Source organism: Hydra viridissima, unplaced genomic scaffold (genome assembly GCF_058129835.1).
Source record: "Hydra viridissima isolate aposymbiotic clone 2 unplaced genomic scaffold, HvirCarnegie_v1 scaffold_15, whole genome shotgun sequence".
Classification (NCBI taxonomy): Eukaryota; Metazoa; Cnidaria; class Hydrozoa; order Anthoathecata; family Hydridae; genus Hydra; species Hydra viridissima.
This window is the reverse complement of record NW_028324314.1, coordinates 9,763,387-9,787,828: the sequence shown is the minus strand read 5'-3', so window position 1 is coordinate 9,787,828 and position 24,442 is coordinate 9,763,387. Positions and strand designations below refer to the sequence as shown.

The following is a 24,442-nucleotide window of genomic DNA, read 5'->3' as shown; positions in this document are numbered from 1 at the left end:
AAAAAAATGAAATAAATTCAATAATAACATCTTTAAAAATTTCAATTTAATTATAAAATTAAAAGTTCAATATAAAAAAAAAGATTTACTTAAAAAGTAGATTAAAAAGAATACATTTAAAAAACAAACAAACAAACAAAAAAATCACTAATAACATATTGTGCTATTAAATTAAAAGATTTGCCGATACCTTCTTCCAAGAAAAAATTTTATTGAAAATTATAATTTTATAATTTAAAAAAACTTAATTTAAAACTTTTTAAAATTATATTAATTTTCATGTCGTAAAAAAACCTCCAGGCAAAATTGAGGTGTTACAATTTACAGGTTTTTAAATCCTTTTAAACAAAAGACTTAATGAGGCTCACGCGAAAATTCTGTTTATGCAACGAAACCTTCGACCTATATCGCTCAAATTTCAAAAAGAAACTTAGTTAAAATTATTTTAAAAAATCTAACGCTTATTTTGATAAATCTGTTTGAAATATGCAGAGCTTATAAACATAGGATAAAGCCCATCCTGTCTAACGGTCCAAAGCTCTTCAAAAACATTAGATTTTCAAAAAATAAAATATTGTTTTCTTATTTTATGCAAAATTTATTAATTTTTTTTCCTCCTGACCGCCTCCCTTGCATGTTAAAAATTAATGTGGTTTCTTAAAGCAAAGATAATGGGAGCGCGAGAAAAAGTTTCATACAAAATCAGCTTGAAATATTTGGAACGCAAATTGAAAAGAATTCCTTAAAAGGAAAAAAACAAAACAAAACATTAAATCCTTAGAAAAAGAAGTTTGTGCTTAAATTCCTTTATAACCTGACTTTTTACATATTTCTCATTGTTTGCATTAAATATCAGTTGTTTATTTTATTTTAAATATTTGGTTATGGCTACTTAACATCGCTCGCAGTTCTCAACTATACCAGTGCAATACCTTAGCAACAAATTCTGAACTTAGACCATAGCTGATCGATCTCTTTCTCAGTCTTGCAGTGAATTTTTCATAAATTCAAAAATGCCATATCCAAAAACCTGGCTTGCTATAAACCCAACACCTGGCTCACAACCATCCTAAAATATATTATAAACATTTTGCCAAAATCGCTATAAGAACCGAAGTACGAAAAGGAAAGCAAAACTCTCGATGCTCAAAAGCTAAGCAAAAAATTTAGAGCTGATTGGCTGACAAGAATAAAATTTAGAGCTGATTGGCTGACAAGAATAAAATTGAAACTTCACACCAAAAGAAATATTATGCCGTACTAAGTAAATATGATAACAATAACTTAATTTTCGAAATTCAACTTTATCCAAAACAAAATCAAAAAGATTTAAGACGAAACCAGTAAATTACAATTTTTCTTAATATTGCATCGGAAAATTCGGCGTGGATGCCGGAAAAAATTTCGTATGTTTTAAACTAATGATGCAAACAAAATTAAAAAACTACTACTTAAATGCCTCGAAATAGTTTATCCTTAATTCACTCGAAGTCTAACTTGAAATGCGAAGAAAGTATTTTATCCAAATTTTTCTTCGCTGATTCATACTCATTTGGTGAAAAGTGTTTGCTTAAAATAGGATCTTTGCACAAAAAGATGCGATCAGACTCTCTTGCCAGGACGAGCAATGCTAACATATAACTGTCCGGAGAAGTGAATCCAAATGAAATGCTCTGTATCAATTTTTCCAACTTTAGCTCTGGTTCGGGATTAATGGTGGGAAAGCGCTTAAAAATACCAAATACCCCACTTGACTTTTCATCTAAAATGCCACGAGCTACTAAACTTTCAAAAGTTAATTCCACGCAATCAGCATCGACAGCACGAATCAACCATTTCCATAATATGGTTTCACGCAATTTCCCATGTAGCTTTGCGCTCTTCATCGCATCAAATATAGTTATTTTAAGAAAGACAGAAATATTTTTATTTAAATTTTTTTCAATTAAACGAAATTCAGGTTCGTGGTCATCTCTTTGTTTATATAATTCAATAAGGTTTTCTGCACACAAATCGACGAAAAGAGCCGCAAAAGCTCCTATTTTCAACTGAACACCAAACATCCTGCCGTCAACCTCCCCAGTAAGAGCGTTTTGCCAAAGTAAACAATATGCTTCGCATAAATGCAAGTCATGAAGTTTAAAATCGGTTCTTTTAAAGTTGACGGTGCTTACAACATTATACACTAAACTAGAAAATCTTTTCGCGACTTCCTCTTGATCTTGGTATAAGTTTGCAAGACTGTTTGGTTCACAAGCCATCCTAAAACACAAATGTTTTTAATAAACGATCATGTAAAAAAAAAAATCACCCCTAATTAGTAAAATTATTACTTTTTTAACTAAAATCTTTATACATTAATCCACTTTTGGTCTTATAAATCCTCGCTTCGCTCTGTTTGCTAAAGAGTTTTCGTCTTCTAACTCGCTATCAGAACTGTCCTCACTGATGAACTTTCGTTTGGATTTTTGAAACTTTTTTCCTATTGTACCAACCAGACTCTCGTACCTGAAAAGTAAGAGCGGCAATTAACATTATTCGTTTAAAGAAAAGAATCCATAAAAAAGCGATATGAATTTGATCCTAATTTTCGCACAGATGTTTCCTTTTATAAAAAAAAATATGCCGCAGAAAAATTCCGTAAACAATAGGGATACTGTTACATACAAGAAAAATACAGAAAATATAACAATAAAAATAAAAAATGATTAGCATAAAGTCAAAGAAATGTAAAGATCAACGAAATAAAGAACATAAAAAGTACATCAAAAAGCGTTTCTTCACGAAATTCTCAAATTGTTTTGATTCAATACGTTCAAAAACAAAAAAAACAAAAAAAAAAACAAACAAAAAAACAGAAATAGGAACTTCGATGTGAAACTCGTGTAAAAAAAAAACCATTGTCAAGGAATTGAAAGCATGCAATAGAATGTAATAAAAAAAAAATCGTCTGCACCTGTCTGAAAATTGTATTTTAAAAGATTTACCTCTCAGCCATTTCATGTTCTGAAATTTGATCAAAATCTTCCCTGTCACCGGAATGTCGCAGATTTACCCTCGACACGATTTCTTGGTGAACTTTCTTAAAAAGTAGAGATAACTTTGAGAATTGACTCATTACGAATATCGAGATGTTTTATCAAAAGTTTAAAAAAAAAGAAAAAAAAAAAACGCCTACCTGCACTAGAGGATTGTAATTCATAAAAGACATTCTTCCAATAGGTAATAATTCTTCACATAGTACATACCCTACACCAAACTCAAAATTTTCCCTAAAATAAATTAACAGAAAAACTCTAATAATGTATGACTTAGATAATCACATAAATTAAAATAAATCAGTAAAAAAATACTTAAAAAAACCCCCATAAAAATATAAAATCTTTTCATCAAAAGAATTATCAATACAGTAATTTAATAAAGTTAATTCTCATGAAAAAACGTCCAAATCCAGACATTTTTCATTCCATTTAAAACCACATGAATATTTTTATTTTTTTTTTGAAAATCTAAATTGAAACTTCCTTTAACAACAACAGAAGTTTTAAAGAATTACATAAAGTTTTAAAAAAAGAAAAAAATTACTTTCAGGTCATACGTAGTTTACTATAACAAAATGTAATTTTGTTATAGGAAACTATGTATAACCTTATTTATATCTAAGTTGAAATAAATCAGCCCCATTTGCTATAGGGAACTATGCATAATCTTGCTTATCCAATTTAAAATCTAGTTTTATATTGGAAAAAAACACAAGTATTTTTTATGACAGAATTTATTGTCTTGTATAAATTTCTTACGATTAGCTGAAAAAAAAAAAAAAATTAAACCCAACTAACACATATCTATTATGTTACAACTAACCACTGGCATTCATTTTATTTTCATTTGTTCCAAAAGAAAAACGTTTCAATCAATTAAAACTAAGCCTTTACAATAGATGTAAACTTTCACAAAGCAAAATTTTCAATTTTTTATTTCAAACAAGAACTATTTGTAAGCCATAAAAAAAAAAAAAAAAAAAAAAAAAAAAGCTTCAAACAAATTCTTTTTTTATAGAAATCACAAGAATTAAAAGTTTTTCATTACAGAAAACCTATGTATTTTAAAAAAATCTATATTTTTTGCACCTAAAAGATCATAACGTATAGCTAGATTACAGTATTAGTGAAGGTGTGAAGTTATTCTCTTAATTAAAAATCAATTTTAAAAACCGTTAAAAGAAGACTTTTCTGTGTGTTAAAAGAAACATCTTTTCTTTGGACTATTATTAGCTATAAGAGTTTTTATTTATAAATAATAAAAGGGTTTACATTACATATATATATATGTATACATATGATATAAGGGTATAATGTAAGGGTATAATGTAAGGGTATTATATATTTACAAATAATACTATAAGGCATTACAAGTAGTAGCAACAAATAATTTTTGAAGATTAATAAATACAGGATGTCAAGTTGTCATTTTTTTCATTCTTTTTTTATTGATCTTTTCTGTTATATAATTTTTTTTCTTTCAATTTTTTCAATTTTTAAAATTGAAAAAATTGAAAGAAAAAAAAAAAGACTTAACAAAAAAGACCAATAAAAAAAAAAAGTGACAATTTGACAGCCTGTAAATAGGAATCCAATTTTACAATTATACACATAACTATCAAGGTACCTTGATGCATACAGAGAAACATTAAGATGGAGACAATAAAAATAATAAATGATAATTTAGGGACTTGACAGAAAAACATATGAAAAAGAGCAAATGTTTACAAATATCTAAAGTTGTTAAACTTTTGAATGGTTTTGAAAAGTTAAAAGTCAATAAGAAAGTCAACTTTTAAGATTGCAAAATATTAACATTTCAATTTTTCATAATTTAACTACATTAGTTAACAAAAAAAAGTTTTTTTTCATTGTCATGTATTTAACTAACTTCTTTAAGATCAGTTTTTCCTTCAGATTACAAATCAATGATTGGATGGGCTGAGTGGTGTTGGATTTCTGCAAAGGTGTCTAATAAAGTTTTGCTAAATTTTTAAATATTCAGTAATAAGAATAAAGATGGGTAGAACACAAATCATCTCTCATACTTAATTTGTGAACAATCTATTAAACTCTTAGCAGTATGTATACAATATACAAGTTTTATAAAACATTTAACAGTAAAAATCCTTTAAATGTAGCATTAAATTGATCATTAGAAACATGGAAACCAGGAGCTGAAACCTTTTTGATTTGGTTTTAAACATTCTTTTTACAAATTCTTAAGCTAAGTTAACTTGATGTGTAAATGTGGAGGGAAAGTTCACCAAAAGAAATTGAATTTCATGCTACCTTTTCCAGATTCAAAAAATTGGCCTTAAAGGCCACTCACAAGTTGCATAATGGTTATCACCACCCTGACTTCCACAAAAGAAAGGAAGCAGTAATATTTTGTAAATCTGCCTTGCATAGACATTAGCAAACCAATGAACTTAGCAGTGAGTACTATCAGAATAGATGGCTTTATATTGCCATTGTGTAATAGTACTGCCTTTAAAGTTCTGGTTGAGAATCAATGAACAAATGCAACTCTTATGCCACTTAGACCTTTAAATTTATTCAACCAATCATATAGACTGTTTGAGTACAAAGTATAGTTAACGTGAGGTACCCAAACCTTATTCAGAATGCTGACATCTAAAATACAACAGATGTATTGTGCATACGTCACTTGCTATGTTCCTTCAAGGGGATGAAGGTATAAATGAAAATCACCCATGTTGCAGAAAATAGAAAAATACTTTTTATATGACCACACCATGTTCAGTATGTAAAAGAATCTTTTACAGTAAATAGGAAAATATATTAATATCTGTCTGATCTAACTACAATAAAAAAGAAAAAAGAAAAGAAAGTTGATTTATTGAAACACTAATAAACTTTTAATTGCTTTAAAGATGGGAAAGAAAATAACTGTAAATAACTTCTTAGAATATATATAAAAAAAAATAGATAGAACAGCCAATGCCTATTTTTTAACTGGATACACCATATACATTTATTGCACTTAAATCAAAGTTGGAAAAAAACCTGGGCTTTTTAAATAAAAAATACCCCAAAACTCTAGGTTATTTGGTTTTTAAAACCCATTCTTACTAGGAAAATGCAAGAGTTTCAAAAGTTTAGACTCACTCATTACTTTTTTAGTATTTAAAATTTTTTTATTAACAACTTAAAATAAAAAAGATTTTAATTTAGAGATATTTTTTATTTATTACTAAACTTTTTATAAGGATATTAAATAAAAAAGAAAAAAAGAAAAAAAAATTACAAAATACTTGGAATTTTAGAAAAATGCATCAGAACCATCAAGATAAATTATGAGTATTTTCATGGTGCCAGAGAAAAGTCAAAGGTCTGGCAGACCTTTAGCAACTAAACAAGACAATAGTGTCATTTTTAGATTAGTTTGAAAAGATCCTAGACTAGCTTACAAAGAAATCACCACTCAATTCAATACAAGCCAAAATATGTCAATTTCAAAAAGCACTGTTCGTAGAATTTTGAACAAATACAAAAGTAGGGTTTGTTCTGTTTTGAAAAAACCATTGCTGAGGCCATATAATAATCAAAGAAGACTCAAATGATGTTGTGAAATAAGGTATTGGACAATTGAAAAATGGAAAAAAGTTATTTGGAGTGATGAAAGTAATTTTGAGCTTGTTAACCGTAAATTTAATATTACAGTTAAAAGAATGGCTCATGAAAAGTACCACTTGAGCTATATTAGACCAACATCACAAAAAGATGGAGGCTCTATTGGCACCTGGTCATGTTTTAATTATAAAGGTACTGGTATGTGCCAAATATATTCCGGTAGAATCAACTCTAGATTGTATGTAAATATCCTGGAAAACAACTTCATTCCTACAATCTTGAGCTTAGAAACGAAGATTGGAAGTTTCAGTTAGATGGCGCTACAGCTCATACTGCATGTTAAACAAAGTGATGGTTTGAAGAAAACAATATTGTTGCAATGCCTTGGCCACCATACTCACCTGATTTGAACCCTATAGAGAACATCTGGGCATGGATAGACCACAAATTGGCAAAAGTTCAAATCATGAGTTTAGAACAGCTCAAAGAATTGGTTAAGGAGACCTGGTATAGAGTACCAGTTCAGACGTGCAACCGCTTAGTTGAGTATTTGAAGAAGAGTCTTAAGGTTTATTAAGGCTTAAGGAGGACACTAAATATTATTATTATTTTTGATTTAACTTAAGGTGCATCTAAAGTTTTGAACATTTTAAATATTTGCTTTTGTATATTACCATAACATTTTACTGATCTATCTTTAATGTTTTATGTATCTTAAAATTTTTTTTTTTTTTAAATATAATATCCTTAAAAAATTTACTAATAAAAAATAAATAACCTTAAACTAAAATCTTTTTTCTTTATTGAGTTATTAGTAAAACATATTTTAAATACTAAGAAAAAAAATTAGTGCGTCTAAACTTTTGGAAACTACTGTAGAATGAGTGAAACATCATTTAGAGAAACCCAAAATAAAAAGAAGTAACATTCCACATCAGTAATTAAGCAAACATCTTCAATATTAGTTTGTAGCAATCAGAGTGATATATAAGAAATACTTTTTCATTTGTAAACGCAACACTAAAAGACATAAAATGCAAACAAACAAGTCATTATTTGTCACAAAAACAACTTTGGAACAAAAGAATGAATTAAATTTACAAGTAGCAAGGTTTTTTTTCTCAGCAATTATCTCTCTCAATTCCCTTGAGAATAATGAATTTATAAAATTGATGGAATGGCTAAGACCTGGATATAAACTTCCAACAAGAGAAAGTGTTTCATCTGATCTTCTGCTACAAATAAATGACAGTAATTTAAGCAATTTAAAGTTAACTAACCATACAACAACACAGATACAAGATGGAGTCCTGTGAGTAATGATGCTATTATAGCTTGCAGCATCCACAATGGAAGCAAGCCATATCTCATTTTTGCAACAGACGCTGGGAATTGCAAAATAATAACTGATTATCTTACATACTTAGCTAAAGAAGCTATTGAAGATACCAGAATTAATTACAATAAAGATATAAGCATTTAATTCCTATGCCAGGGTATTTAGCATACCATTTGAAAAATTCCTCTTTTGTAATTGTTATTTGTTTGTAACTGTTCAAATTTGAAAATATAAAACCTATATCAGCTAAAGATTGGTGGTAATTGAACTAAATAAAGCAAAAACACATAATTTTCCAAATTTTCCAAGAAAGGAAAGTCTGTTGGAAAATTATATCTGGCTCAATAGAAAGGATATTTTCTAAATATAGTTGAGTATAGAGCAGAATTCACAACAAACTAGAGCCTAAAGTGCATGTCAAAATACACTTAACTGCAAAACTAATGCACCACTTATAAAATCTGAATTATTTTGGAAAGGATTATGTATTTACCTGATTTTTCAATTAAAAAGATGATATTAGTGTTTGTTACACCTTTTGTAGGTTTTATTCCATTTTATTTTTATTATTTTTTTGAAATTTTGAAATTATAGCAGCTTTTCATAGGTAGCATGTTTTGCTGTAATTAAACCCCACTTCTAAAAGAAAAATATGTGTTGGTTTTAAATTGTTTTAACAGTAGAAAAGATAACTGTCATTTGAGCAACACATCTGTTCGCAATGCACCGTTCTAGACAAAATTTAAGCCATGATCAATGTGTTGCAATTGGTACTTTTGTCCAATCAAGGATTAACAAATCGTGAACTTAGTAGAAGATTTGGAGTGTCTCATACAATAGCTGGATTCTACAAAGGTTTCAGTGACCAATCATCATGCTAGACAACTTGGCCAAGACAGACCACGATCTACCAATACTATGGAGAGCCAACTTTTTTTGCTTTGAACACTGAGAGATCGGTTCACTACTATGCGAAGTCTCCAAATACAACTTGCTGAGGTTTATAGAACTGCTATTAGTCAAGATACCATAAGAAGAAGACTTAGTGCTTTAAATTTACCACCTCGGGCAGCAGGTACTGGTTGCTGATTATCTGTAGACCACTGAAGAAACAGAACTTTTTTAGAACCTTTTGTAGTACCTTTTGTACTGTATATCGGAGATGGATTCCTTCTTATGAAGGATAATGCTAGAACATATACACCATATATTGTTGCTGAATACTTAATGTTAATATTCAAGTTTTGGAGTGGCCAGCTTGCAGTCCAGATATGAACCCAAAAGAGCATCTTTGGGACATAATGGGACACTTTGTTAGAAGCCAACATCCACCACCTAATAGCCTAGACGTGGGAAGATATCCCTCAAGAAGTGGTTAGATCCCTAATTAAAAGTATGCCACGGTACTGTCAGGCTGTAATAACATTGATAGGTGATAACACCAGTTGTTGATAAGTCAAAAATGTTTCAATTTAAGCTGTATTAGTGTGCATAACAATAATAATCATTTTACTTTATTTTGTTAAACGAACCATATTTTTGGTTTTAGTTTTTTTTTCAACCATCCTCAAAGTCAATTTTATTATTATCAAAATAATTGTGTTCATGTGTTCTATTCTTAATATGGTTGTCTAAATATAAGATAATATTGACAACAATTAAAGTGAATTGAAATGTATAAGTGATGCATCAATTTTGCGGTTAAGTTTATATAGATATCTTAAATTAAAGTAACTGAAATATATTTAGTCTTGTGAGTCTAAAACAAAAACACACTAAACTTGAATTAACGTATTTTAGTTACTTTAATCTAAAATATCTAAATATTTTTACAAGCATTTTAAGAATCGAAATAAGAACTGAAATTATTTATACACACACAAACAGACATACACATACAAATAGTTAAAGCTCTAACATTTAAGACTAAAACTTAACCTTTAAGTAGGCTTATGGTTTTGTGAACCAATTCTGATTTAATTAGATGCAGCATTTAAGCACCTTTTTTTAATTTAAAAAAGAAATCTGCTTACTTTTTTAACTATATTTATTATCTAAAGATATGAAAAAAAGAAATTTAAGGTACTTAGTAAAAACCATACATTTTATTTCCAGTGTTAGAGCTGCTTGATAATACCCAATGCGTTTCATCATTTTGTTTGTGCTGATTTAACTGATCATCAACTTCAAACCTTTCATGGTTGCGTTGCATGAACTGGGTGAAAAAAATTTCTTTTTTAACTTAGTAATGTTCCATAGATTAAATACAAATTTATTAACAACATCAGATTATTTATGATTAATATGATGCTTAATTTGTTTTAGAAACAAATAACTGATAAAAGTACTTTAATTGTTTAAAAATCTACCAATTCATTCAGTAACAGTAATGTAATCTCTTCTTGCAAAGAAAAAAAAACAATTGTTTTGTTAATAAAATCTCAATAGAGCCTATTTGAAATAGATAGTTATGATAGAGAATGAAATGAGAATTTGCACTGGTAATAGTTTGTCTATCACAGATTTAAATGTTGCATAGATGTATGCATATGCTATTACTTAAACTCTTTTAAATCAATTTTGGTACCTAACAAGTAACATTTGAGTGAAGTCACTTATTTAAGTACATTTATTCAGACAGAGGGTAAGAAGAAAAAAACATTTGACAGTAGGAGTGCAAAAATGTAAAACCAACCTGTGTCATTTAACATGTTTTCTGTAAGCAAGATTTTGATGGAGTACTAAACAATTGCAAAAAAAATTGCGAAATTTTTTTTGAAATTGTATAGTACTACATCAAATTGTGAAGTAGTTTAAAGTTGCTGATATATAATTTGGGTTTTTACTGAAAATATAATTATAATTGCCCTAAGAACACTACCTGAAATTTAGGTCACAATCACAGAAATCTTCAGGAAATTCACTGTAAACATATGGGGTATTACTACTGCAATTTTTTTTTTAAAGTTAAAAACCTTATTTAATCAAAAACAAGATAGTAATCCTAGAATAAGATGTTTTTACAACTTACCAAACAGTCTGGTAATATTTTTACCTATATTAACCAGCATAACCATAAAAGTTTGATACCTTTATTTTACACAGAAGTTGATTTATAATTTTGTTAAACTAAATTGAAATGGAGAAACAAAGAGAAAGAATTTATAATTTATCAAGATTATTATACTTTTACTTGCAGAAAGCCATGACCCAGCAGTTAACTAATCAACTGATTACCCAATAATTGGATAATTACCTTACTTATGCATCCAAGTTTTGATATTGCCAATTTATTTTTGTTATATTGAATTTAATAGTTGATACCACACTGGACATTGTTAATCAAAATTAGGAAAGAAAATTTGCAAAGGTAAATTTTTGTGGATTTAATTTTACACTAAGTGAAAGAGAAAAAAAAGATTTTTATGGTTAAAAAAAATAAAACAATATATACAACTTTTAAGATTGTGACCATTCAAACAGTCACCATACTAATTTAGAAAAATTGCTGTTAAATTGTACATTATAATTCACCCTTCTTTAAAAACAAATACCATAATAAAGGAAAGTAACAACAAGCAACCTAAAAAAATTTGAGCTAATTGCATTTTGATCAAACTGATTTTTTTTTTTCAAAAGTTTTAATTTTATTTTAAATGTAACCATTTGCTATATCTTTTTTGCTTCAACATGGCAAGCACAAATTTAATGATCAACTTTTGCTAATAATGCAGTTATGTTCATATAGTACTCTTTCTTAGCATTTAAATGTATGTGCATTTTTGTCAAAGTAAACTTTATTTCATTCTATTTTATTGCATCAGACATTACTGAAAACCTGACCTAAATTAAAGAAATTGTATTTTTTTTAAAATAGGAAATGTATAGTTAAACTTAGAAGCTTTTTTCTTTCTTTTTTTTTTTTTTTTCTTTTCTTTTTGGTTACAAATATGTATCTGTATAATATTACCATTCTTTATATAAAGGATATCAAAAATAGGCAATCACAAGATCGTAATTATAAGAGTGACTTTACCCACTGCACTTGTTTTAAAAAATATAAACTGTAACTATGACTAACATTTATATTTAAGTCAATTTTTTTTTAAAAAAACATCTGAGTTGTAAAAAACATCTTATTAGTGTTAAAGCACTCTTTGCACATAAAAATCAACAAAAAGCCTTAGGATAAAGCTCAAACAAAAAAAAAAAAAAATCAAATATAAAACCAGTTTAGTTATTTACTACTTCAATTTTCTGAAGATTAAACAATTTTACTAAACTATCTGATTTTTTATAACGGAAACAAATAAATGAATCATGTGTTTAAATTATTAATCACTCTAATGCATAGCTGCATCATGCTTTTTAGAGCTGCATAGGTAATTAACGCTTCTTTGTGAACACAAAAGAGCAATAATTGCTTAAACATGTTGTGTTAATAAAACATGATGAATCTTTCTTATTAATGACAGATTGTGATTATATTTACAACAATTTTAGACCTTTTTTCTCTTGGTATGACAATTTTTTATTTAATCACCATGGTTTGCTATCATGAAACAACTGCACTTAAACCAACTATAACTCTTTTAGTTGAAACTATCATTATAGTAAGATTGTAGATTAATGAAAATATAAGAGATACTTAATAAAATTTTAATCAAAAAGTTGATAAATGATGGGGATTTTACCTCCAAGAAATCTGGTAAACAACAAGAACAAGTAATTGTACAACTGAAAATGGCACCTATACAAGTGAAACTTTATTCAAATTTATTCAAAATATTACTTTTATGGCTTCTTTTTGTTTAATCATAAAAGTAATTCACTCCTTATGCCTCCATTATACTGCCATATTTTAAAGCTTAAGATATAAGTACTTACAAATTTTAAGCCTGATATTTGTAATTGATTTGAGGAAATAATTTTTTGAGGAAAATACTGTTAGGTAATTTATAACTTTTGTGGTTTAATAATAAACATGACATTTTGAAGTAGTTATTAATATTATAATGTGTAAATTTTTATTGCTGTTTTGACCACAGGTAAAATTATATTCAATTTTACTATTTTCTTAAAAAGATTAATCATATATCATCTTAAAAGAAATGTTGATAATCAGACATCAAATTAATTTTATAAATAGCTAAGTCATGTGATTTATCATGATTATAAATAAGTTTAAAATCAATGTCTTCAAGCTTAAGTTGTGTTGAAAATAAGATAACTTAAAGGGCTAGTATGTATGCATGCATGCATGCATGCATGCATGTATGTATGTGTGTGTATGTATGTATGTGTATGTGTGTGTGTGTATGTATGTATGTATGTATGTATGTATGTATGTATGTATGTATGTATGTATGTATGTATGTATGTATGTATGTATGTATGTATGTATGTATGTATGTATGTATGTATGTATGTATGTATGTATGTATGTATGTATGTATGTATGTATGTATGTATGTATGTATGTATGTATGTATGTATTACAAAACAAACTACCAGTTACCTTCATTTGTAAAACATTTTTAGATAAAGATCTTCGAGATGCACTATCGTTTAAACCTCTATTGATTGCTGCCATATTATATACAAGGTGAGAATTTGTTAATGTTTCTGTCCCTGACAGCGCCGTCAGGAATTTCGAATTAAAGGTAAAAGGTAAGCGAAAGATACTATGACCCACGATGAGGAAATTAAAATATGTTTTAATTATGCGAACTTTGTTGTTACGTCATGCTAATATTAATTAACGTTGCGTGAATTTTTGGACAATCAAGGCGCAAACAAGAAACTTATAACAACAACATATTTACCTAAATTATGGGTGGTGGTTAAATGAACGTTAAATTGCGTTTATATAAATGAAACAACAAAACGCGTAAACAACTATATTAAAAAATTGTTTTTTTAAATAAAAATAAATTTTAATAAAATAAAAATATTATTAATAAAAATTATAGATAAGTTAGTAGAAAATCATTTAACAAATTTTTTTCACTTTACACTGTGTTTCATCTATTAAGACTCATCATTTATACTTTTTTTTTAAAAATGTACACATTTAGAACAGTTTTGCTAAGTTACATTGTCACTTCTTTACTAATTCTTCCTTCCTTTTTTACAGAGTAAACCCAGTTTTTTTTGGTATTTTTCAGCTATTTTCATCGGTTACCATAGCAACAAGCTACCATCTTACATTATTATTTTTTATAATCAGTATAATATTAAGTGTTTGAATTAAGAAAAAAAAAGTTAACATGTGTTGTTTTAAAATTTGTTGGTTATTTGCTCAGTTGAAATATGACATTAGAAAAGTATCCTTTAAAATAAGGAACGAATTTTTAAGCAAAATTCTTGCCTTAAAACAAGGAAATTAACAGGTAATAATTTTCTTAATATAATCAAGCTGGATTACCCGTCTCTTCGCGCGGATTTCTCAGGGTTAGGGTTAGGAGGGGCCGCTGGTGGCCCAAACCTGGTCAAAACCACCGCTCAGGCCTACTTAGTGCCTGTGCCAAGTTTGGTATTGGTTGGTCCAGAGGTGTTGACACCTATAGCTAACATCAAACATACAATTATTAATTTTTTATACTTTTACTAGAGAAAATAAGAATGTCTCACTCTTACCTCTAATAAAGAAATAAAATATTAAATGCCTGTAAGAATAATAGAGAGTATTTCTTTATTTTAAGACAGCGGATTGAGTGAAACTTCCTTACTGTATTATATAACTACTATTGTACGTTTACTTAATGTACTAATATATGTTTTAATTCTCGTATAAAGTACAAGTGCAAACGCAATCAAAATATAGATATATAGCATCAAGAAAATGTATGTATTAACTATCAATAAAATATAAACCACCACAACAAAAGATGCATAACATAAAGAGTGATCAGTTAAAACTTGAAAAATGGAACTTTATATTTTTTTAGTTGTTATCCTAAAAGAAACAAACTAAAATAAAAAAAAACACTAATTTTATAAAATGAATGATTATACTTTTTACTAAAAATATTTAACTTTTTTATTTTTTATTACATAACCCAGATAATTTATTAAAATAAAAATAAGTCAAAATCAAATAAAACCCCATAGAAAACAATAAATGCTATCAAAAAAAAAATATATTGCATCTTGATTATTTATAAATTTAACTAAACGTTCAGTTGTCTAAAAAAATCATTTGCAATTGAACAATTAATTGTTTCTGGAATGCCACAAACTTTTTCAAGTAACGAAAACACTACTTGCAATTCGTCTGGATACTGCAGATCAAAAAAGTAAAACGTTGTCAAAAACAGTAATACCACCTCTAAAACCAGCATCTTCAACCAATAAAGCATTTAAATCCACTTTTATATACATTGCTAATCCAAGTATAAAAAGTAGCATCAACTGTCATACTCTAGTAAAAAAAATATTGTCATTAAAAATTAATACATCCACTCTTTTGTTGCGTCTAATCTATTTTAATTTCTACATTATGTTTGGGAAACTCCGGGGTAACTTTATGAAGTTCCTGCATTTGAATCTTTGGTTTTATAGAGACTCATTTTTTTTTTAATTCAAAATTTAGTTAAAACAGATTAGACGAGACATAAGAGCGACTGTACAAAGACATAATGAAAATATTTGGTTTAGAAGGATTTCATAAAGCAGCAATATAAACCCTAGATTGGATAAATTAGTATTATTAAATTCATTAAATTCTTTATTCATCCAAATAAAAGCAGAAAATAAATATAAAATTAACTTATTTAAATTTGAACAACTTGCTCTTTCATTCATATCAAAAAATCTTGGATATTGTTTCAAGAAAAGGGTAGATGACTCATCGAGTACATTTCCGTTCATAAATATAGGAAGATCTAAATTATTACGATAATGATTGGCTAAAAAAACTGAGTTTTATCTGAATTAAAGTTCACCAGCCACTGTGAGCCCCATGCTGTAGCAGAAGTGAGATCCTTTTCAAGCTCAAATGCCCCCTCCAAGCAATCAGAGAGTGTTGGCTTCTTATCATGACAAGAATAAATAGTAGTATCATCAGTAAACAATGCTACCTTAGATATGAGAATGTCTGGAAGATCGTTAATGTAAATTAAAAAGAGTATAGGGCCAAGGATTGAACCTTGAGGAACCCCTGAAGTAACAGAATAAGAAGAAGAGTGCTGTCCATCGAGGACAACTTTTATACTACGATTGGAAAGGAAGGATTCAATAATCTTAAAGATGATACCAGACACACCGTAAGAAGAAAGCTTATGGAGAAGACCAGCATGCCAAACTTTATCAAATGTTTTAGAAATGTCAAGAGCAACAGCCTTAACCTCTCCACCTTTATCTAATGCATGATAAAACCTATCGGTTATTACTGTTAGCAAATCAGCTGTAATTGTAACTGAACAATAAGATCGAAATTCATATTGGTGATCAGAAAGTAAGTTATTATATTCAAGTCGAGAGATTAAGTGTTTGTTAAATAAAGATTCAAAAACTTTGCTTATGATAGGAAGAAGACTAATGGGACGGTTGTTGGACAAATCAGATCGCTCTCCAGAATTTTTGAAAATAGGGATAACAAATGCTGCTTTCAAGCAGGCTGGAAAACAAGACTCTGATAAGCACTTGTTAAATAGTTTTCAAAGTATCAACGACATCTCCGGAGAACACTTCTGGAAGACTATACCAGGTATGTTGTCCGGGCCACAAGCTGTAGAAGAGTCTAAGCAGGAAATCACTTTAGATACAGAAGCTGGAGTGATACGAATGTCAAGCAATGGATCAACCAGTTTGACGGCTATATCAGGTAGAACGTAACTAGTGAAATCAAGTCAATATTGATGAAAAATTCTTAGCAAACAATTCAGCTTTGTCTTTAGGTGAGGTGACAAAATCTGAACCATACAAAAGAGGTGGAACTACAGATTTGCCCTTATTATTGATACTAACAAAGATTCTCCAGAAGTCACAAGAGCCTAATTTTTGTGATGAAATACAAGATTTCATGACCTGAGAATAGCAGGCTTTGGCGTTAGACAAAACCTTTTTACAATGGTTTCTAGCAGTAATAAACAGACGTCTGTTTTCTGGAGAATTGTTTTGCTGATAGATATGGAAGTAATGATTTCAGTTGGCAATTGCAGCAGCACAATGTGAGGAAAACCAAGGAGAAGAGTGAGGTTTGACTTGGAATCGTTGATTGGGAATAAAAGATTCCATGCCAGCCTGAATCCACAAAGTTATGTAAGAAGCACATTTGTCAACAGGGTGCAATGATAGGGGGATTTAGATGATGAAGAAGAATGAGATAATAGATTTAAAGAGATCAAACGGTGATCAGAAGCACCTAAGGGTGAGTCAGGAGAAACTGAGCACTGACTAGGATCAGAAACAAGACATAAGTCAAGTAGAGAAGGAAGATGATTCGGGTTGTCTGGAAAGTGAGTTAATAAGTTGACTATTTGAGTCAGAGATTGAGAAAGGCAAAAAATGTGGGCTTTAATGCCTGCTACATGGATGTACAAATGCACAAATGAAATAGAATAAGTATTACTCATAATTAATGCTTGTTTCATGCTTACAGTAGTAAAAATTTATATCAATTAGAGTAAATTGTTTAGAAATTACCTTATAATCTTTGAAATATATAATTTCCTTCATAGAAACTTGTGCTGGACATTGGAATTTTTTTGTGTCTTGCACACTAAAATAACTTTTTTGACAAGAGTGTTCAGTTTTCTAAAATTATTCAAGCAATACTTTAGTAAGGTAAATATTTTTTATTAAAACTATAACTTGGAATTCATGTTATAAACAATGGAGTTTACCTTTGCTTTTGTTTTAATCTTGTATGTTTTCTTTCTTGCATTATTGCGATCTGTTCCATGTGAACAATCAAAAACTTTCTGTGTTAAAACCATGAAAGGCACGTCTGCATAAAATCCTTCATTTTCCCATAAAACTTTGTGATTTTCACTATGTATATCTAAATGTGACACGGTCTGCTTTACACTGAAAACGTTTATACAAAAATGATACAATAAGTTAACCAAACTTCAATGAGAAACATTGGATTTACAGTAAACACTTATTAACTCAAACATTAACTTCGTAAATTCTAGTAAAGTAGAACCATTTTACAAAAAACCATATACAAAGAAATTGAAATAAAGTATGACAATACAATGACATTTAAATATTAACAATATTTAATTGTCATTGCATTGTTGCTACTATAAGCTACTGCTCTAAATGTTCGATTTAGAGCAGTAGCTTATAGTATAACTTTTACTAACATGTATTGGAATATTATATTTTGAAGCCACTTTTTTCATTTACATCAAAGTTTTTACATCAAAGAAAGTAATTCTGGTTTATAGAAAATTTAAAAAAGAGTTTGAAGTCTGAGGTTGAAGTCTGAAGTCTGCCATGAACTATTTAATTTTAAAAAACAACCTGCTAAATTGGATAAAAAATAAATACACAAATTTCCTACCTAAGGAGAAGCAAAATTAATAACTGCAAAATAATTGTAACTTAATTGTAATTGATAGAGACATTATTTTAAAGCTGAGAAAAAGGCATTTAAAGTTTCTAATTCATCACTGCGTTTGATCTTCTTAATAAAATACATTATAAACTTTCAATTTATAATGTATTTCATTTACCTTTCCAACTATTTTCACTTATTTTCAAAAGTTTGTGTTAAAGAATTTTCTGACAACTCAAACATTTGCATCATAAAGTTGATATTAAATAAATCAAAAAAAGGTTCAAACCTGTGTTACCAAATCCCTTGGGTGCAAACCATGCTACAAAGCGAACAGTGTGTTCTAGTTTGTTTTATGTAACTCAAGGCCTCATTTTCATCTTCATAAAAAATCATATGACTTTTTCTTTTAGCTATAAAAAATTCCTGTTATTAATATCTTCTAACTCTCAAAAGGAAAAAAAAAAGTCAAACCAAACTTAAGCTATATTTAAATTAGAAATTCATGAAGTCGTTGCTTTGTAAAACATAAAAATTTACAAGTTTTATTTTGTTGATTTAAATGGTTAAATTTAAAAAAACTTATTTTTTAAATTTAAATTTATTTTTTGTTAATCATTTAAATGGTTCAAGAATATGCTTAAATATGCTTATTTTAAAAACAAAATCTGAGCCTGCATATGCTTATAAACTTTATGGTTGTATAAAAATGAACTGTAGTGAATAATACAGTATATATATTTAGTATAAAAATAATATTAAATAATAACAATAAACCATTTAAAATATTGTTAAATAATACCAATAAACATAATCAAATGACATTATACCAAACAATATAATGTATCAATTTAAATTTATTTATATACCATGGTATATTAGTAAAATATATTGAAATTATTATATATTATATTGTACAATAAGTAGTACTATGTGTAATACCATTATATCGTACCATGAAAATACTAATAACAAATGAATTCAAAAATATAAGTAAGCAAATATTTAGCAATAAACTAAGTATAAAGATACACAATAGCAAGTTAAACTTCATTTTTATCTTTTGTAAATAAAAAGGCGAGTAGCAGCAGGATTAATATTTTAAGAACAGATTAGCAACGTCAATAACAAAAAAGTTAATTAATTTTTATTTAATTTTTATTTACTTTCTTCCCTCAGTCAATGTCAATGACGTCTCGCTTTAACATTTTTTAATATTACTTTCCAATCTTATAATTATTTTAACAAAAAAACTTACAAACTTACTTTTACTTTCATGCATTTTTTAAACTTTTGAAGCACGTGCGAAATAAACGAAAACAACAACATAAGATAAGTTTACACGATACGTTAATTAATATTATCATGACGTAACAACAAAGTTCGCATAATTAAAACATATTTTAATTTCCTCATCGTGGGTCATAGTATCTTTCGCTTACCAAGGTATAATGGTAATCGTGTCATGTGGCCCAATGATAAGGATCAGACGAAAAACATGAAAATACGGAAGCCGTTTTTTCCGCGTTTTTCGTCATATGCCATGTTTCCGTGTGTTTCTTAAAAATCCGTATTTTTGTTAGAATTACCGTAGTTTTCTGTTATTTTTAAAAAAGCTATTACGCCTCTCAGTCAATTTTTCACTTTTAAAGCTTTTATTCATCCCGTCTTAATGTTAGCAACGGATAATTTTTAATATATCTCATAAAGATATTACTTTCATCAGCTAACTTGCTCTATTCTTGATGGCATTCCGGACTACAATTATGGGAAACGCATTTTAGCAAGTGAAATTGCTGTCTATAAACTGGCTATTAAAGAGGCTAATGATAATGTAAAGCCACTGACATTCTGATTCCACATATATTTGAGCTTGCTATTTAACATCTGTCTGTACTCTGTACTTCGGTAGATTAGAAGCGGAGCGTTAAATCCGATATACACTTGTTAATACACTGCAGTGTCCAAACTTAACCAACGAAAATTTAGTGCTTATCGTGATGATGACTTCAGTTCAAAAAGCTGAGTGAATAATTTTCATTTAAACTTCAGGTCTTAATAATTTTCATTTTTCAAATAAAATCTTAGTTAAACACACAGTTTTTGTTTATTGCATTAATTATAAGAATGTGGCATTTCGGTGCTGTGTTTTTTGGGATTTTTATCAAAGCACATCGTGTTTTTCGCACTTTTTTTACCGTGATTTTCTTCTGTCCCTATCACTTACATTTTTACTAGATGTCTAATAATATCTGGGTATTATGTATCTGATTCTTAAACTTTTTATTGCGTAATAATGTTTTTAAATAAAAAGTTTGTAAAAAATTTTTTCATTGATGTTTATAATAACAGCTTGATTTTAAATGCTGATTTACAATTTTGTCTGCAAAAATTTTTTTTTTGCTACACCGGCTACGTAAGTTTAAATTTTTAGTTTCAAATGAGCAGATTAGTTAACAAGGTTAATAATTATCAAAGTTGATTATCCAACCCTATAGTAAGGTGACATGCTGGAAGACCAACTTTTTTTGAAGTAGAGCTATTGGTGGCCGCTTCCCAAAAACCTTTTGGTGGTAGAATATTCCGGCTTCCGTCACTAGTAGTTTCCGCCTTCCAATTCGCTGCTCCCAGCATTATTTATTGAAGGCAAAATGTTTTGGAGACCGCGATTAATTGTGAGGTGGAAGTCCCTAGCGGCGGCTGTCGGAGGAAAGACTTAATGAAGGCTATTAATTTGGAGACAGATTCGGAAGAAAAGTAAACAAAGGGAAAAAATTTTATGGTGGTACTTGGGTGAAAAACCAAAAATCTTTGTTTCTTATTATTTGAATTTTGTATTTTGACACAATAATAATATATAGGTATCTAAACGTTGGGAAAGAAAAAAAAAAAAAAGAAAAGAAAAAAAAACAAAAAAAAAAAACAGATAAGTCAGAGAAAATTAAAATTTGAATATCTATTTTTTTTTAACAAGGTTTGAAAACGAAACTTTGGGTAAATAAAATTTTGCTTCAAAAAGTATTTTTTCAAAAAATGTTGATTCTAAACCTGTATCTTATAAAAGGTAACCACAATACAAAATTTCAAGTGCAAAGCTTAAACCAATCAAAAGTTATATGGCGCACCGACCAAAAAGTTTTTTCACTACACAGTAGGTGGGTACCTGAGTTTCCAGTTATTGAACGAATGATGAAAGTTTGGTTATTGACCAGACGGTTAATAGTATTCATAAAACCTTTATGCACAGCTTGAACATGCTTCCTCTGCTGCTTAAGACTTTCCAGGACTTTCCTTTCTATTGGCTTTACTTGTCAGTAATTATTTGAAACAAAGAGCTGACTAGCATAATATCCAAGAAACAACGTCTAAGCTATTTATCCGTCATTAAAATTTAGGACTGCAGAAGCTATACCAATCTTAACAGTGGTTTTACAAACGGAGATATATTTTGAACATTTGTTTCTAAATATAAATTTTTTTATAATTCGTTAAACGCTGTAACTTTGATTGAAGGTGGCATGTTTAAATATCCACACTGTTTTTCCACACCGGGTGTGATCTTTTCCACACCGGGTGTCTGATCTTTTCCAATATCCCCCGTTGCGATAGCAGAACGTCCATTGTAATTGAATTACGCGGAAGAAATGACGTAAAATGGATATTGACATAGTTTCCTTGGAATATTATTAATATTGTTTGAACAGCTTTTTTTTGAGCGCTTTAGACGTATTTTATAAAGTATGAATTGAGCGCGAAACTTATATAGAGGGAAGTTTTTTTAGTAAAGAGAAGATATGGAATTGCAACGTTATGTTCGCTGCGAGAAAACTCTATACATTTACTTCAAAGGGATGTCTACCACGATTGTTTTTCATTTAAATACTCAAATGTAAGGTACACCAACTACAATTAGAACATTGCAATAGTAACGCCACGGACAACCTTTTCTTTCTCAAGACGTCAAATGTTAGAGAAATACTCTTTTTCTCACGATCAAAGCATGTTGTTACTAAATCAAAAATTTGTGTAAGTATATCAGGATGAAAAAGTAGGACTACATACAGTTGCGTTTAAAGAATTTTTAAAGGGTATTAAACCGGTTTCATTAGTAGCATGAGGATGATGCAAAGTAAAGGTGTTTGGATTCATAAGCGATTTTAGAGGATAGGGTTGTACCTGCTGATAAAAATTATTGCTTTAAATTCTTTCCAGAAGAAGAACTAGTAGCATTAGAAACTGGAAAAACCTAAGCATCACATTTGTGCTAAAGTAAATACAACTAGAGAGAAGATTACAAACAAGTTAGATAAATTATATGATATTGCTTATAAGGACTGTGGTGTAAAAATCCTAAAAGATATTAGATTCATAACTCTACCTCCACCATTTTTTTCTCAAAATTAAGACTTTATTTTCAAAAGTTGATGGTGTGTTTATGATTCTAAGTATTATCTATCGCTGGCCCCTACTTTTTCCCATCTATCCAGCAGCAAAAAAAACCCGCGTTGAGAGAACTCGTCATCCTTTGAGGTGATCGTTGAATCAATCCAATTTTTCTATTAATTGTAAGAACCAAAATGCTGATCAGTCTGGCCGTGCGTCATTGATAGAAAAGGTGGTAATCAGATAGAGCAATGTCAGGAGAGTACAGCGAGTGTGGTTCTTTTCCGTTTCAGCGTTTCCAAGTACGTGTCCATTGGTTACACCTCTTGGGGGAGAGCATTATCATGCAGCAAAATTACTTTGTAATGCCTTTCCTCATATTACAACCGTTTTTCTTTTAGTGCCCGTCTCAAACGTATCAGTTGAGCTCAATACCATTCGCCTGTAATGGTTTTACTTGGTTTTAGCAGCTTTTAATACACTATACTGCATGAAAGAAATCCCTTTTGTCCTTCCTTTTGAAACAGCTGTTCACAAGCAATCAAACGCCGTTCAACGTCCCTCGGCTTCAAATCGTACGGTACCCAATTTCTTCGTTTCTGAACAATTTCCAGGGAATTTGAGGCGCTAGGAAAGGCTGATTGAGTCATATGCAATGATTCCACCAACTTTTCTTGGGTTTGGCACGAATCTTCTTTGAGTAAAGTTTTCAGCTCGTCATCTTCAAACACCTTTTCCCTTCCACCACCATGTATGTCTTCGACATTGAAATCACCGTTCTTAAAGCGTTGTAACCATTCACGACACGTTCTTTCACTAGTAGCTGCTTCACCATACGTATCCGAGAGCATTTGATGAGGATCAGCCGCAGATTTCTTTGAATTGAACGCGTAAAGTAAAACGTCCCGCAAATGACGAGAATTCGGATCGTAATATGACATTTAAAAGGGATTAAAAGTATATGAAGCAAGTACAAAACCACTTATGTTTGGAAGTGCTGCTTTTATTATATAAAGTTGCTTAATGATACTTTAGGTATGACAGTTCTAATCACCGCATATCTCTAGCTTCATTTATTGAAAAACGGCGGAAACAAAGTTACTCACCTATTAGCAGCAAGGAGATTAAAGAGAATAAAGAGTGCAAATAATTTCTTGCAACGCACAAAGTTCAATGCAAGATATAGTTAGTTTCGAAAATGAAAGGAAATTGAAGATGGAAAGAGAAAAGAAGAGGTTCAGAAAAAAAAGAGAAAGAAGGAAAATAAGTTACATTAATGCTGATAACGATTGGTTGATCTGAATGAGGAAATAGGTGAAGATTTTGCATGATTTTTTCTAACTTCTCTCATTACGATAGTATAATGCTTTATTACTTCTCCAAAAAATCTTTGATGACTATTTTTTTTATTGAAGGAGATTAAAAATTCTTTGTTCAACTCAGTATTTTTTAGCTTGGGATATAAGTAACCAACTTCAAGTTACATATGTTGCGCTAATCAAATCGTAAAACGTATCGTGTTTGGATTGGTTAATATTATATAAACAATTATTTTCCCCTTGGGAATAGGGA

At 29.2% G+C, this 24,442-nt stretch overlaps 1 protein-coding gene and 1 long non-coding RNA gene across 5 annotated transcripts; both read right to left on the bottom strand.

The window, feature by feature from the left end:
- Positions 1-1,232: 1,232 nt before the first annotated feature.
- Positions 1,233-19,995, bottom strand: LOC149878565 (M-phase phosphoprotein 6-like). 4 transcript variants are annotated; one of them, XM_090072961.1, is made up of 7 exons: positions 19,934-19,995; positions 13,496-13,640; positions 10,080-10,192; positions 3,179-3,272; positions 2,988-3,082; positions 2,334-2,508; positions 1,233-2,262 (listed from the first exon to the last, which is right to left on the bottom strand). In XM_090072961.1, the coding sequence occupies exons 2-6, from the start codon at positions 13,568-13,570 to the stop codon at positions 2,358-2,360; spliced, it is 528 nt and encodes a 175-aa protein (XP_089929087.1). In that variant the 5' UTR covers positions 13,571-13,640; positions 19,934-19,995; the 3' UTR covers positions 1,233-2,262; positions 2,334-2,357. The 4 variants fall into 4 exon arrangements, with proteins under 4 accessions (XP_089929087.1, XP_089929086.1, XP_089929084.1 ...); XM_090072960.1 differs by having other exon boundaries at positions 2,357-2,508; XM_090072958.1 differs by lacking the exons at positions 3,179-3,272; positions 10,080-10,192; positions 13,496-13,640; positions 19,934-19,995 and having other exon boundaries at positions 2,357-2,508; positions 2,988-3,085.
- Positions 14,090-19,339, bottom strand: LOC149878566 (uncharacterized). The gene is made up of 4 exons (XR_016447619.1): positions 18,777-19,339; positions 17,826-17,983; positions 17,626-17,736; positions 14,090-15,400 (listed from the first exon to the last, which is right to left on the bottom strand). It is a non-coding gene; the product is annotated as an uncharacterized LOC149878566 (long non-coding RNA).
- Positions 19,996-24,442: the final 4,447 nt, after the last annotated feature.